Source organism: Mangifera indica, chromosome 16, assembly GCF_011075055.1.
Source record: "Mangifera indica cultivar Alphonso chromosome 16, CATAS_Mindica_2.1, whole genome shotgun sequence".
Lineage (NCBI taxonomy): Eukaryota > Viridiplantae > Streptophyta > Magnoliopsida > Sapindales > Anacardiaceae > Mangifera > Mangifera indica.
In genome coordinates, this window is record NC_058152.1 from 5,795,518 (window position 1) to 5,811,704 (window position 16,187).

The 16,187-nt window shown below is 33.1% G+C and overlaps 2 protein-coding genes across 5 annotated transcripts; one reads left to right on the forward strand and one right to left on the reverse strand.

Annotated features, from left to right (window-relative positions):
• Positions 1 to 4,176: 4,176 nt before the first annotated feature.
• LOC123198556 (mediator of RNA polymerase II transcription subunit 18) lies at positions 4,177 to 8,193 on the forward strand. Of its 3 annotated transcripts, none has more exons than XM_044613250.1 (6): positions 4,177 to 4,733; positions 5,534 to 5,633; positions 6,625 to 6,682; positions 6,762 to 7,118; positions 7,476 to 7,582; positions 7,796 to 8,193. In XM_044613250.1, the coding sequence occupies exons 1-5, from the start codon at positions 4,698 to 4,700 to the stop codon at positions 7,576 to 7,578; spliced, it is 654 nt and encodes a 217-aa protein (XP_044469185.1). In that variant the 5' UTR covers positions 4,177 to 4,697; the 3' UTR covers positions 7,579 to 7,582; positions 7,796 to 8,193. The 3 variants fall into 3 exon arrangements, with proteins under 3 accessions (XP_044469185.1, XP_044469184.1, XP_044469183.1); XM_044613249.1 differs by lacking the exon at positions 7,796 to 8,193 and adding an exon at positions 7,655 to 7,763 and having other exon boundaries at positions 4,178 to 4,733; XM_044613248.1 differs by lacking the exon at positions 7,796 to 8,193 and having other exon boundaries at positions 4,195 to 4,733; positions 7,476 to 7,763.
• A 633-nt stretch (positions 8,194 to 8,826) lies between these two features.
• LOC123199729 (periodic tryptophan protein 1 homolog) lies at positions 8,827 to 15,820 on the reverse strand. 2 transcript variants are annotated; one of them, XM_044614781.1, is made up of 17 exons: positions 15,550 to 15,820; positions 15,213 to 15,358; positions 14,889 to 15,088; positions 14,532 to 14,611; positions 14,354 to 14,449; positions 14,077 to 14,200; positions 12,962 to 13,020; positions 12,775 to 12,861; positions 12,139 to 12,209; positions 11,933 to 12,029; positions 10,338 to 10,412; positions 10,056 to 10,154; positions 9,742 to 9,885; positions 9,625 to 9,654; positions 9,479 to 9,541; positions 9,273 to 9,350; positions 8,827 to 9,178 (listed from the first exon to the last, which is right to left on the reverse strand). In XM_044614781.1, exons 2-17 carry the CDS (start codon positions 15,332 to 15,334, stop codon positions 9,107 to 9,109), a joined length of 1,497 nt encoding a protein of 498 aa, XP_044470716.1. In that variant the 5' UTR covers positions 15,335 to 15,358; positions 15,550 to 15,820; the 3' UTR covers positions 8,827 to 9,106. The 2 variants fall into 2 exon arrangements, with proteins under 2 accessions (XP_044470716.1, XP_044470717.1); XM_044614782.1 differs by having other exon boundaries at positions 15,213 to 15,362.
• Positions 15,821 to 16,187: the final 367 nt, after the last annotated feature.

Sequence of the window (16,187 nt, forward strand, 5' to 3'; positions counted from 1 at the left end):
GCTTGCCTACAAGGGTTATAACAAGGGTATTGTAACACTCTTCTCTAGAAGTACTACCCATCAAAAAAGAAATGTTACGAACTAATATCTGAAGCGTCTATTTTTTTCTTTTAAAATACTTTAAAATAAACGTATCACTAAAAGTATTTAAAAAGTATTCTAAGAAAACTGAAAATCTGGAAACGAACAAAAGACGTATATACTCATATGAAAACTCATATAAAAATATCTAAAAACAAGGAGTAATCAATACGACTATACAATCATCTCAAAAAGGTCAAAAGTCGATAAGAACATGTCACTGTATGCATGTAATATAAACCAAAGATAGTCTACTCTAGCCGGATCTATCTTCGCTGACCTGACCCTGCCTCGTAGCTACCTCGATCACCTATACCTGCAATCAGAAAAGAAAAGGAAGTGAGAGATAAGAACACTCAATAAGGGGAAAGAATTAAGTAAACTATCTCCTTTCCTGTTCTAACTCACTCTCGAAACTCAACCTCACTCATAACCCCCATAAGAACTCGAGGGGATAATCTAGTTTATGTTTTACTATTTAGGTCATACTTTGTCTCATCTGGTGTCTATTTGATACTTTTTGAAAGTTGACTATAAGGATTTGACACTTTTCTAAGCTCGAGCTCTCTTCCTTTCTCTCACTACACCATTTCTGAATCTGATTTGAGCTCTACTACAAACATGCTCTACTGCAAGCGGACCCTACTGCGGGTCTATGTCCTACTACGGACATGCCCTACTGCTGGCCCCTCATAGTTTTGTAGCATGCATGTGTGTCTTATATCTTACTAATCTTGCTTCCATCTAAATCTATTCATAACTCACTAGACCATACTCTTAGGATGACCCCTGAATCTTGAGCCTCAAATTTCGTTTCTTGTTTTTCTTTCTTTTCTTCTTCTTTTCTTTTTCTCTCCTTTCTTTCCTTTCCTTTCCTTTCTTTTCTTTCTTTTCCCTTCTTTTCTTTCTTTCTTCCTTTCCTTTTTCTCCTTTTTTCTTTCTTTCTTTCTTTCCAAAAACTGCGAAATACTGTTTACAAAACAATTATTTGGCAGGGCAACCTTCTTTTTCATACAATTTAACAGTCCAAACGGTTTTTAATTCATACAAGCTATATATCGTTGAAAAGAGGATTCAAAGATCTTTCCAACAAGCTATAATTACACTCATAATTCAATAGATAAGATAGTCAAAACATGAGATGCAATCAGTGACAAAAACTGTCTCCTCTGTTTATTTGGTAAAGCAGTCCTTATGGTTTATACAATATTTAATAGTCCAAATTATCCCAATTCATACAAGCTATATATCCCTAAAAAGAGTATTCAAAGAGATTTCCAAAAAGATATAATAGCACTCATAACTCATTAGATAAGACAGTTAAAACGTGAGATAAAATCAGTGGCAAAAACTGTCTTCTCTGTTTATTTGGTAAAACAGTCCTTGTGGTTCATACAATATTTATCAGTCCGAATGATTTCTAATTCATACAAGCTATATATAATTGAAAATAGGGTTCAAAGAGCTTTCCAAAAAGCTATAATATGATTCATAAGATAAGACAGCCAAAACATGGGACGAACTCAGTGGCAAAACTGTAAATATTGTCCAACTCTCTGTCATCAACAAAATCACACATATAGACACCCCAAATGGCAAAACAACATTTATCAACTTCAAAATCATCATTTATAACATAGATCCAAGGAACCAAAAGCCTAAAACATGCAACATATCAAGGATGATACTCTTTACCTTATTTCAAACCAATTTTTTGCAAGTTGGTTTCATTTTCCTTATCTTGCTTTCTTTATCACCAAAATCACCTTAAATCAACACCAAAGCATACTAACATATTCATATAACATGTATCCAATACATATATAAACATAGGTAAAGGAAAAAGGAAGAGATCTTTTGGTTACCAAATCTTCCAAAATGCTTCCTTTTCTTTTCTTTCCTTACTTGTCTTTCAAAACTCCTTCAAATCCTTCCTTTTTCTTCAAAAAAAACAAAGAAAAAGCATGAAGAAGGCTGGTTGCTGGATGAGGTGGAGAAGATAATGAAAAAAGGATAAAAGTTGTCTTTTTGACTTTTCTCTCTCTTCATATAATCCTTATCTCTTTTTCTTTTTCTTTTCTCTTTTCTTTCTTTTTTTTTTTTTAAATTTATTTATATGTATATATATATATAAACACACACACATGCATGTGAACATATATATTTAAAATTGGAAATATCTCAAAATATGGTCAAAAGACATAAATACCCCTAAAACGCACTTGAGGGTATTATAGGCATCGACAGAAATGGACTCGATGACAGGAGGCTAAACAAGATCCTCGATATCAAGTGGATCAACAATCAGAGAAGCAATGTCAAGAGGACCCAATGATGTTTCTCCTAACAGTGATTGGGGTGATGTCAATGAAGAAGACTGGGTATCCAACATCCTTGTGTATTGGACAATGTCATCAAACAAAAATTTATAGGATCATGTTAATTTTCTACTAGTTTTATCTCCGATGAAAATAGTTAAGATAACATCCCATCCCAGGATATCTTTCGTATGTCATCTCAACATCTGAATAGATCTTGAAACTGACAAAATATCCACCTGTCAATGTAACGTGTCCAGTGTTTCATATATCCAAAACTGTAATTTTAACTTAAATCGATTACTCTATAAAATTATAATAGTATTAAATCAATTCAATTTTAATCACAATTACCTAGAATGCTAGAAGGAATCTCATGATACTATATTGTTTTATAAGGGTTTCCTTCTTCTTTACAAGGTCAAAATTCATAGAAATTCAAGAGACATTATCACAAATCAATCGATATGTCATCTGCCACACTTGTACTTCGTATGGGTATGCATTGAACCCATCAAGATGATCAGCTAATTATAATATCTTTTAATGGATTGTTTTCTTCAAATCACTTCGTAATAACCCAATGTGAAGATAAAACAATAGTACCAACTTTACTGTATTAGTGTCATCCTCCCCCCATGGCCTCTGCTAGAAAAAATACCTTAGATCAGCATATATAATTGACTTACACTTATGAAAATATGTCTAATGGATTTGATCTATGGCCTTTGATAGAATATATATTTCAATATTCAACATATGATTGAATCGAAGACCTGTCATAATGGCAACTTATACGAACTGAACCTCTTGTCACTCTCATTAACTCGAAACCATAACTCATATGGGCTAAACCTCATGTCAACCTCATTAACTTGAAACCACAACTCATACGAGAGAATTCGTGTGTCAACAAATTTTTCAAAATTAGAATTCCTCCCCACTACACAATTCGCTGTTTGAAAACTAGCATTTTGGCCTTCAACCACACGAACACACGTGGTCTAAAAAGTTTGAAAAATGTACAAAACCTTTCCGTCTCCATGAAATCTCACCACTCGAATTCATGTGGTGAGATTTTCATTCGTGTAGTGACTGTTGATTTCATGTGGTCATATTTCACCTCCCAAACTTCTTTTTTCAAATACATTTTTATCAACAATTAACTCTACAATTAATCTAACAAAAAACTCTAATAAAATTGATTCAAATCAACAACAAATCAAACAATTTTATTAAATCTTTCAATAATATTTAACTCCGACAGATAAAATGAATTTCTATCAAGGTCCACACCAAGAACATCGACAAACAAACTGCAACAACCTCTTTGATTTGACACCTCTTTTTTATTTTTTTGGGTACATGCAATTGTTTATTGCTTCACTAGTTTCTTTTATAACTTGTTGAAAATAAAAAATAACAAAAATAATAAAGACAGAAAAGGAAAAAAAGAAAGAGGATATTAAAAAAAAGAGTATCATTATGTAAAAAAAAATTATTATTATGTAATTGGATAGATTAAAATTAGAAATAAAATAATATTTAATTTATAATAATATATTATTATTTGTATAAAAAAAATTATATATATTATTTATGTACATAGTTAAGAAAAAAAAAAGTGAGAGGAAAAGAAATGGAACAACAAGAAAAAGAGATGACAACTAGAAGGTAAAGACCAAATAACAGAACCGAGCAAAGTTGAGTTTGAGGAGAATATTAGTATATGTGGGACAGAACTGAGATTCTACAATTCTACACAGTCCAGTTATTCTGTTGACACATGAAGGACCCAAGTGTATTGTGATCAAACAAGAAGGAGCGATCGAAACTTTATAATCTTGGCCTAAAAAGGCCCATATATCTCTCTCCTCTTCTGTCTTTCGTCTTTCTTCAAAATTAGGGTTTAATCTTGGATTTTTTTTCTTAATGTTGAGTGAACTTGTAGCTCGTCAGTTTCTCTATATTGCATTCTACCCATCCTTCTTTGCTTCCCACTTGTTCCTCACATTTTTGCAACCCTACCCAATTGTTCCACCTCACATGGAGTAGTGATCCTCTATGTTTGCCCCCACCCTTCTTTTTGTACACCTTGGTTCCTAAAATATGTGCTGAGCCAAAAATGAGGATGAGTCTTAGTGAAAACCCACTATTTTATTTCCTTCTTATTGGTTGTATTTCTTTTGTTTAATTTCAGTTGCTTGATAAATACTTTTGCTCAAAAATTCCTTTGTCATTTGCAATTCAAGTTATATATTCATCAAAAACTTTTCAGATGAACTAAAGTTTATTTTGATGGAGTGCATTGTGCAAGGAATTATAGAGACACAGGTAAGTTGCATGAATGCCCATCTTGCTTTAAGTTTCCTTTCTGTGAGTTTGATGTTGTGCAACTCTATCATGAGTGGACTAAGAAGAATTAGTACCATGGAAGAAATTGATATAGGTGTTGATTTGTGAATGAAATTTGACTATGATTTTCGAAACTGAGATATATCTTAATGATTAAGCTGATATGAGTTTTGACTGATATATTTTGACTGGATATCATGCTTTATTTTTAAGATTGCGTGGACTTTAGAAAATAAAGTGATAAAAAGTCTGGGTGCCTTTAATAGTTGTCCCTGCCATTTCTATATATCTAAATGTATGCCATGCACTTGAGTGCGTCTAAGCACTTGTTCATTAGATGCATTTACAAGAGCAAATATTTGACTCAGTTATTTAAGCTTTAACAAACCTTGATATGTTTTAGCATCTCACATCATAGTTCATTAGTGTTTCCAAATCCTACTTTATCATTTGACTTTTGAAGTTTGGTTCCTCTTAGTTAACTACTTTTTTTAGTTTCTCATGTTTCCATTGCCCGGTCACACTTGGTACTGATTTATCTTAAATGATTTTATCTTTATGGTAGAACTGATTGAAAAGCATTAGCTTAGTCATTACATGCTCAAAATATCATTTATGATAAATCAGTTTTGTTTTTTTCTTCTGTCTCACCTAATCTACTTATTTTCCCAATTTCTAGAATCAAACGAGAAAAAAACACAGAAATTTTTTCTTTTCTTGTTATTTAGTAATGATGGTGTATGTAGGAGTTTCTTTAATGTATGGATCTTCCTTTGCAGCATGTGGAGGCCCTTGAGATTCTTCTTCAGGGTCTATGTGGTGTTCATAAAGAACGCCTGAGGATTCATGAAATTTGCTTAAAAAATTCACCGAACCTTGGTAAGTATTTAAATCTTCTGAAGTTTCACCTTCATAGAACGATGATGCTTAAAAATTATAGAGCATGGGTAAAACTAGGATGAAGATGAAACTTGCATGGCTTTAATATTGACTCATCTAAAGTCGTATTTTGGTGTTATATTTGTTGCTATATGCAATTGCCTACTCAAATAACTGGCAGTCTTTTTTCAGCCAATTCTCTTTTTATGTATTTTACAGTTCCATTGCTATTGATGAAGAAAAATAAGACTATTACAGTTTATTCATTGATGCATTCCTTTTTCTTGTATGACTCACATATTAACTTTTCATTAACCAGTTTCCCAGACTTTTTCGTTAGCTAAATTAATTGGTTGAGTTGTTTTGGAACCTAAATTTATTACTCTTGCCTAAAAAGTTTCAGATATACTATCATTATCATGTTTTGCTTATTGGATATATATACTATCATGATCCTGTTTTGCTTACTGGATATATAGCTTGATCGACATAAACCTTATTTGTCCAGATAGTACATGGTTATATGTTAGATCACATGGGGTTTAGTAATTTAGGATATTAAGATTTAATTAGGAATATCATTAGTAATATATTATCAATTGGGAATATTAGTTTATTAGGAATTGGTATTTAAGATAAATAATGTTACCAATTAGGATTAGGAGTCCAATTAGTGTCAGGATTTTAATTATATAAATCATAGGGTTTTGGGAGGATTAGTAGAATTTTTTCTGAGAATCTAGTATCAATGTTGCATTGTATTCTGGGAGGTGGAGTACCACTAGAGTCTCTTGGTGGAGTGTCAGGGATTTTATCTTTTTAATTGTAATCCTTATCTTTTCTTTTAACAAAAATTCATTATATTCAATACTAAAATTCAGCATTTCAATCATACAATCTGGGGTTTGCAACTATATATATAACTATATATAAATAAAATCTGGTGGTTTACTTCCTGCTGGCATTAAAGTTCATGAACTTCATTTTCCAGGGAATGTTGCTTCAGAGGTTAGACTCTTGTGTGATCTCGAGCAGACTGAACCCATGTGGTAAAGTTGGGAAGTTTTCCTTTTTAGGTGTACAAATTTGTGTGTGTTATGTGGTTAAAAAATTCTATTTTTTTTGTAGGACTGTTAAACATGTTGGGGGTGCAATGAGGGGTGCTGGGGCAGAGCAAATCTCTGTTCTGGTGAGAACTATGGTGGAAAGCAAAGTAAGCAAGAATGTGCTCCGTCTATTCTGTGCACTTGGCTACAAGTTGGATCATGAGCTCCTAAAAGTGGGCTTTGCTTTCCATTTTTCAAGGGGCGCTCAGATTACAGTCACTGTTTCATCTATCAATAAGATGCTAAAATTACATGCCACTGATGAGGCCGTGCCAGTAACTCCTGGAATACAAATAGTAGAAGTGACAGCACCTGCAACATCTGAAAATTATACTGAAGTAGCTGCTGCAATGTCATCATTTTGCGAATATCTTGCACCGTAAGAACTTTTATTCATTCTCATGACATATTTAAAAATCCTTTAATGACTAGTCCAATGGTATGTCGGTTGCCAAAAAAATTGTGTGCTTGAAACTTGTCAAAGTGGTATATCATGTGTTTCACATCAAGTTATCCTGTGACCGAACTGTCATGGATATAAGAAAAAGCTTGACTGGTTAGTCATGCCTACTACTGCTGCATGTGTCAAAGTGTTTTGAATATGTAGTTGCAATTATATTTGTGGAGTAAGTATGTTCAGAATCAAAGGAAGGTCAAAGTTGCATTTCATGAAATGTGGTTCAGTATTTTATTCTATTTAAGAGCCAACATGTAATCTATTGCTTTTGCTTTTCAGGCTTCTACATTTGTCAAAACCAGGCGTATCAACAGGGGTTGTTCCCACTGCTGCGGCTGCCGCTGCATCTCTTATGTCAGACGGTGGAGGCACAACTTTGTAGTGAGGTTGTAAGATTGGTAGATGTTAGATACATCGTCCTAATGCTTGCCTAATTATTGTTTTCTGCTTTTAAATAGTTGCACAAGATGACACTGCTGGAACCAGTTGAGAAATGTGTGAAATATTTGTTTTTATTTACTTAAAACAAGATATGCAGTGGATATAGAAGAGCATCATTTTATTCAAGCCTTCACCTTTCAAAACTCAATTTTCTGTAGATTTTCATGCACGGGCTTATAAAAAAAGAGTTAACAGTTGGGTTGGCAGGCTGAGCCTGTGATAGCTTTGAAAGAATTGCTTTCAAATGAAGGAAAGGAGAGAAAAGCGTGGTTGATTGTGAGGGATGATACATATCTGCATAATTATTAAAATGCTTGTTGATGGAATGGAATAGTTACGTTCGGTCTTGAATATTTTCTGAGCTTGAAGACATCCCACATGGTTCTACCTACCGTAAAGGTGCAAGCCTATTATATATGCAATACGTGTTAATACTCTTGATTGAAAGTTCAAATACTTGATGTTGATGTATTGTTTGTTTAATAGCTAAATTCTGTAAGACATTTCTTGTTTTGAGATGTGAGTGCTGCGTTATGTATCTTTATTAGAAGCCAAATTTATAATGTTAAGCGAGGTTAAAAAAAATATCAATTTCAGTGGAGAGCATATGGGTTTCATCTCAACTCCATCGTCGGCATTACATACCATCTTCTATAGGTAAACTGTAAAGCTTACATTTGATTATGAAAACCAAATACTAAAAAAAGGTTTTTTCTTTTTGAAAAGTTGGATAATTCTCCCCCTTCATCACTATAAAAAAAAGTGTAACATAATGAGCATAAAAGAAATAATGAGATGAAGATGCCTCTTGTTGTAACCCAAACACTTCCAATGATTAAAGGGATCTTCTACATTACAGAATGATACGTTTCACACCCAACAATGATCGACTTAGTACACCAATTACCACAAATGAGTTGATGGCAGTTGACCTTAGATTTTGGGAAAGGAGGTTAAAATCATTCCAGCAACGCTCCCTTTAGGATCCATAATATGGCTTAGATGTTTGAAAAAAATTTTAAATCGTTTTTTCTAGTTTGATTTTTAAAAAAATCTCATACACACCCCTAGGAGAAAGGTCGATAGGATTGGCAAGAGCTAGGCTTATATTTAGTAGGGTACAAATAAGAGAGGTAGTGAAGGGCGAGAGAATACATATCTATCGAAGTCCCAAGTGACTAAAATCGACTGTTGATAAAAAAGTCATTTTATTTAACACCAGAAAAATAAAATCAACAAGAAAACAAGAACGCTACGCTTATGCCCATTAGGAACACAAGTACAAAATTATTTTACACCAGGAACAAAACCTTTCTTTTTTTTGGGTCAAATCTACTTAACCTTTCCTCCCTCTTTCATTATATTCTTGTCCACGACGTGATAAACTTATAGAAAAATCGCAAAACTTCGAATCTTAAAAGGACAAGCACTCCATCTCACCAAACAAACAGCTTCTACTTGATCATGTCTCAAACTTTGCCACGCTTGCTGTAACTGCTAAATCTATGCGACACTGCAGCATCGGATAAAGTATCCCAAACCTGCAATAATTCATCCACATCAATCATCATTCTTAACTGCAAAACTCTTAAATGAGCAAAATCGATCAACAATTGAACCAGATATTCCACTCACCTCCAAATTTCCTTTGGACCCTCCAATTGCCAGAAAAAATGGACTATCCTCTGAAAAAGAAATGGAAAAAATAGCTCCCTAACAACATTTAGAATATATAGTGTAAGAAGCCATCCCAAACTAATTAATATACAATAAGTTATACTGTGAACGCTTCTCTACCTCATAACAATGCAACTTTTAAGTAAAGATTATGAATAACTTACTGCTTTAGGATTCCTGGATGCAACACATGACGGTTTGTTGTTCGACAAATCCCATAGTTTTACCTGCACCAAACCATAAATACACTTCAGAACAGGCAGACCCATGCCGGACAGGATAGGGAACAGAAAATTATCTTGAAAGTTACCATCTTATCTGTAGATCCAGTTGCAAGAAGCTGTTGAAAACCAGATAGGGCACAAATTATTAGAAGTTAAGATTTCGAAAAATTGGGCAAAGGATTAAGGTATGGATAAACATGTACATTGGGTACTAATGGATTATAGGAGATGCTACAAACTGCCTTGTCATGAGCATGCAGAGTAAAGCTTGGTTGTGAGTCTGAAAACTGATCTGATTTGGTGGTCCGAATATCAAAACCTTTCACTGTACCATCTTCAAGGCTAACCTAAGAAGACATTAAATGATTATTAACCAAATGGAAATGCCTAAAACCAAACATATACCATTCTAAATTTACAAACAAAATGAATTCATATCTATTTTCATTGTTCTTCAGATTTTTCAAATTATCTAAAAGAAGACCGCCCTAAAATTAAATGAAAAGAAAGCACACACCACAAATGAATGCTCAGTGTGTGGATCCCATGCCAAGCTTTCTACATCAGATGTAACTGTCCACTTGAAACCAGAATGTGTAGATATCCTTGCATCTTTCTGCAATGCATAATAATAGAGCGCACATAAAAATTTCCAAAAAAGAGAACCAAAGAACAGCTTAAAGGTCAAAATCTTGAAATTTCAGATTTCTCATCTAAAAAATGAGATTCTCCACAAATGCTTTAACATTAAGGTTTCTTGTACATTGTACACAATAGATTAAGCGACTAAATTCTTTACCATGACAACTGAATGATCAAAAGATCCACTAAGAAGAACTTGGGGTGCATAATGATTCCATGCAATAGCCTGAACCTGGAAGAATTAGTAAGAAAGGCAAAAACTTGGTCAATTTAAATAAGAGACCAAAAGTTTGCTCACTCCAAAAAGATTTATCAAGGTTATTATCAACAGTTGTCTGAATTAGGTGCCATCATCCATATGTATACTATATTATTTTAAACCATTAGGTATTTGTACTGGTGGGCAGAAAAAAGGCATCCTAACACTCAACTCTCTATGTTACGAATTCCACATAAATCAAGAACTTTTACTGAAACAGTAAGAATAGCTACAAGGCAGGCATGCCCTCCCCCACTTTGCACCTAAACCCTGTTTTACTATCCGTAACCATTGTCATACTTTATTATGTGGATTTGAATGAGCATGTAGAGTCCTCAGATAGGAATCGGCTTTTCTTCCCTCTAATAATTTTACGTTCAGCCCTTATAAATTTATAAATAAGAAGCAAGCGAAACTATTTGTATAAGAGGATTGATAATTTACAAGAAGGGGATTGACTAGTGGATAAAAAAATCCAAACAAAAACACCAATAAATATAAAAACTTCTATTTAAATAAAAGGAAAAAAATAAAATTTCTATTTCAACTTCCTACCAAAAATACAAAAATAACTTACTAGTTTTCTCATTTGTCTATAGCACAAGCTTCAAAATGATCAAACAAATTTCTTTTGGAGACAAGACTTGCCAACAAGTTATTTGCAAGTATTTTAAGAGTCTTCAGTTTAAATTTACAATTCATATGGTCCAACACCACATGGCCATGCCCCTAATTACAAAATCCTTTCCCACCTTATCCCCAACTATCCATAACTCCTTCAAATGGAATATCTAATCAAATTGTGGGCTGGAGCTCTAACAGTTTGTCTGGATTATGACCTCGAAAACAATTTTCAAAAACTAAAATAAACCCAAAGTTATGAGTTCCACCTTAAATATTTTAATATCCAAATGTGTTAAAATCGATACTCTAAAATGTTTACAAGATTAAAGTTATGAGTACCATCTCTTTACTCTTTCTTACAAATTTCTAGGATTGTATGCAAAAGGGATATTCAAAGACATTGCCACAAAGTGAATTTCTCAAGATTCCTTATATTCTTGTTCAAAAAAAAAATAAAGAATTACACTTAAATTCTATATAGAACAGCACATAACAAATCAAGTGTTTACCAATCTTATTTATCTTCTTTAACATATAAAAGGAGGGTAAAACTGTAGTCACCAAAAACAGGGTTCGGGAATTGAGCTCTACCATGGTACAAGCAAATTTAGGCTTCAAAATCATGATGACAAGAATTGGTAACATACATAAGGTTGGTATCATCTCCAAATGCTTACCCTCTCTATCATAGATATTGCTTTTAGAATTTACAAGGATATTCCACCAAGAATACTTACTATATCATTTCATAGTTGTAAATTAAGACCAGAGGTGCTATACCAAAACTATACCAACAGAAAGTTTTGGTATTTACATCAAAAATACATGAGTGAAAGATAAATTCAAATGGTGATATGGTAAATATTTGCCTTATCTGTATGATGCTCCAGGGTAAAAGTACATTTTCCTTCAACCACATCCCAAATCTTAACAGTTTTGTCAGCGCTCGCACTAGCTAGGATATTCCTATCAGAAAACAAAGAAAAAAAGAAGCAAAAGATAACATAACATTAATATAGAAAGAACATTACATGGAAGCATGAACTGCAAGTTACACCAGAACTATCTAACACACCTGAACTCTTTGTTCCAAGCAAGACCTAATACTGAATCAGTATGACTGCCTTCTTTGTATTCAATGGATGACTGAACACAACACAAACAACAGCAATATGTTAAAAATATTAATCAAGTTCATACCCACATAAGAACTCGCAAATAAGATTATTGATATTATAAAGATAACTAAGTATATACATTGAAAGACTAATTATCATATACCTCAATTCCACATTATGCTCAAGAAAGATGACCAGTGTAAAAATACAATCTCTTTAAAGGATGAATAATTATTACCACTAAATGGGTTACATAAGTGAAAATAACTAACTAGCAAAGAACAAATATACAAACAGAGACAATTAGAGATATAAGCCCAAGCATACTCAAATCCAAATTCAGAGCATGGTACTTCGGTTTTTGTCATCCAGTAAAATCCACAAGCCTACAAATATTATAACCATACAGTCAAGCATACTAGCCATAGCAGCTACTAGAAATAAGAAAAGTTTTGCTCCAAGAACAAATAACAAGCTTCCAAGTTTAAAATCACCCTAGCGGAATCCGCAACATAGCATATGCCATAGAAATAATCATGATATATCAAATTGAAGGTTTTAGAAAATATTTATTTGGAAAATAAGTAGTAAACCTTTTTTCCTTTCTTATTCTTCTTATTCTTCATCTTCTTATCCTCATTAATGCCACCAAGACTGAGACATGGTTGTACTTCTTCGATCTGAAAACAGCAAACATAATAAAAGATATTTAACAATAAAGTCTCCAGTAATTAGTAATCAACTTATATCCCATGACATGGTTATAAACAATCAACATACAATGTCAAGGTCCCATATCTCAATGGAAGGTTCCATAGAGCCAACAGCCATAAAATTTCCTGTCAGCATAGAAAGAAATCATTAGCAAATTCATTATTACAAGTGAAGAAACAAAAATATTTTTGGCAAAACAAAACCCTAAGTGAATGCACCAAGTTAAATCACACAAATAGTACAATTTCACTAAAAAGAAAGAAGAAATTAAACTTTGTAAATATGTTGTTTCTCTCATTCCTCCTTGTATATATTTTTATTGATTAATATATTTTCTTAGCATTTACTTCCCAAACAAAAAAATTACACAGTTGAGAAGAAGTGTTATTCACCTCCTGAAATGGAATAAAGATTCTCAGTTGATCTAATTTACCTAATCCTTTCAGAGTCTAATGCCACCTGGCAATTGTATAATTTTAATTGCACTGTTTATATTTTTCAATTCACCATCTACTAATAAAACACCTTATTTCATGTTCCCATTTAAAGCAGCATTAGCTCCAAAATCTCAGCTTCCTTGCCTCCCATTCTCTTTCCTTCTTCACACCAACATGTCTCTTACTTCCTTCTTCACGTGTTCTTCATTACTCCGACAAGTACTTTCTATGTTTATGTTTACAAATTTTCTTTTTAACTTTTAGAATAGACCCTCAGAGAGGTGTGACAAAATCAAACAGCCAAAAAGAAACAAAGGAGAAAGAAAGCACTTTGGAGCTTTACACCAAAACAGATTTATTTAAAAAGAAATGAAAAAATTAACTCCAATGACACAATTAAATAATAGACATGTCACAAGATCATTGAAAGGGAAGGTAAAATTAGATGCTGAAAGAATCCTTGCCTAGAACTCAAAAAGAAGAAACACCTTTTAAGTTCAAAAAATTAAACTGACATTCCCTATCTTCGACTAGAATCGATTAAGTGTAACATCAAATCATTACTGGGTAATTTTACAAAAAATATATTTTTATAATTATTTTTATTCATTTCATGTCTTAAATGTATTATAACATATATATATATATATATATATATATATATATATATATATATATATATATATATATAAATAATTTTTAATTAGTTTATGATTAATCATTCAGACTACTTGTATGTCTAACCTTTTTCTCCTCCGTTAAGAGGGCAATCAAGCCAAGCCATGCAAAGTGGAAATGCTGGAATGATGACATGATGGTGAACATACAAGTTCACTTCACCATCATTTGCTTCCTCGTATACATAGACCTATTTGAAATTAAATCTTCAATCAATGCTTGGTGTTCATATGTGTATGATCTACAAGTGTGTTAGTGAGAGTAGGCACATGTGCAAGCATGCATACGTGAGAGAGACAAAGAGAGAGAAAGAGAGAGTAAGGAGACTGTAAGCATTGCGTGCCTCAAGATGACTGACGTCATCCTCATTGCGTGCACAAACTATAACTGCATCATTTGCATTAATGACCAGATCCTCAAGGTCTTCAGAGTCCTCATCCTGAAGGTAAGTTCTAGCATTATAAGGTAAATAATGCATGGCAAACAAACAAGCCACAATTACGTACAGTTGACATACTCACATCTTTATCCTTAAGATATGGATCCATTTGATTGCTTGGGTAGTAAAGGTCTCCAATCCCCTTGCTGAAAAGCTCAACTCCTATGTTCAGCCACAAACAAATGAATCACTAATAAAAAATGATGTTTATTGCAAAGAATAAGTTCATTAAAAGGTCTGCTGTTATTTTTTTTTCCTTTAACCAAGAATTTATGCAGCTAAGTAAACTTAAAAGTTGACTGTCTGTCTCAATTAAAATCCACTCAGATTCCTTGAACTTAACCGGTGAATCAATTACCACCACTTTCTTCTAAAACTTAAAAAAAATCAATGAACTGAAGGAAACAATGAAAACCCAAAACTTGTGCAATAAATATACCTTCATCCTCATCATCATAACGGTCCATGTCAAGTTCCTTCAAGCCATCAGCTATATCATCCAATTTGGTTCCTGAACTCTTGCTTTTGGAACTTTTTCCAAGTGCATCTGCTACAGCTAAAGCTTGTGAGACTTCATCAATCTGCTCGACATCCTCACTACCCATATCTTCATCATCATCTTCACTATGACCATATTCACTACACAAACCAACATCTTAGAGAAGAACAAAATTCCAAACCTTTCATCGCCACAATTATAGTATTAGCCAAACATAAAGCAAATAAACTAAAAAAACTAGGAATTTTTTTTTTTTAAATACACCTTTCCTCTTCCAAAGAACCGCTTTTTATCATCTCCTCAATTTCTTCCTTCGAAGGAAGTTGAGCTTCTTCAGGCACGGCCTTTGATGCCCCCTTCGGCACCCATGATACTGCCGCTATCATTCTTCAAAATAACGTTTTATTTATCTACCTCCAATAAGAAATATTATCAAAATCCTTTCAAAAATGGACTGAAAGCAATATCTAGATAGAGTTTTTGCAATACCAATAGAATTTCCATATCCCAGATATTTTAGCTTAATCAATCAAATACATTATGACGAATCTGTTGGCCCGTTAATTATATAATGTTTAAGTTCATAACAATCAAAACCTACCAAAAGAGTCTATCCGGTGGTTGCGGTTGGAAACGGCTTGGCGGCGTCTTTGGTAGAAGATGGCCTGGTGTTGGAAGTGAGTTGAATTTCGAATAAGAAATTAGTTCTAAATTTACAGATTTTTGGGTTGAACTATGAACGAAGAAATTATAGTTGAAGTTACAGGACTAGTCATTAAGGGTTTCTGTCAGCTAATAAAACCCCAGCGCCGGCGGTACAAGGGATCATCTTCTTTGAAATAAAAAGTGATTTGTTTGGCACCCAAGGTTTAGACTAGATCCCTGTACCCCCTCAATGTATATAAATTAATATTTTTTACCCACAACATAGCTTTGTTAATCGTAATTAAATATTAAATACTATAATTTCCCAATTATCTATAGGCCAAATGACTATTTCCCACCTAAGGTTTGATGTTTTCTCAAGTTTCCACCCTTTAACTATGAAAACACCAAACACCCACTCATGGCCGGTTAGATTTAATAAAACTCTAACGGTGGTAAGGGTGAAATCGTCATTTTCTCTATAATATTAAAAATAAACTTAAATAGAATCTATTTTGCCCCCCTAAACTTTAAAAACTAAAATTTTCCCCCAGCCTAAATTTTAAAAAATCACAGTTTCACCGTAGGGTTTCT

Coding starts and splice junctions, on each gene's coding strand:
- LOC123198556 (XM_044613250.1), top strand. CDS start 4,698: ATGGAGTGCATTGTGCAAGGAATTATAGAGACACAG. Junction 4,734..5,533: donor AAGGAATTATAGAGACACAG/GTAAGTTGCATG, acceptor CTTCCTTTGCAG/CATGTGGAGGCCCTTGAGAT. Junction 6,683..6,761: donor GAGCAGACTGAACCCATGTG/GTAAAGTTGGGA, acceptor TTTTTTTTGTAG/GACTGTTAAACATGTTGGGG.
- LOC123199729 (XM_044614781.1), bottom strand. CDS start 15,334: ATGATAGCGGCAGTATCATGGGTGCCGAAGGGGGCATCAAAGGCCGTG. Junction 9,655..9,741: donor ATAATCCATTAGTACCCAAT/GTACATGTTTAT, acceptor GGTTTTCAACAG/CTTCTTGCAACTGGATCTAC. Junction 9,351..9,478: donor CATCCAGGAATCCTAAAGCA/GTAAGTTATTCA, acceptor AAATGTTGTTAG/GGAGCTATTTTTTCCATTTC.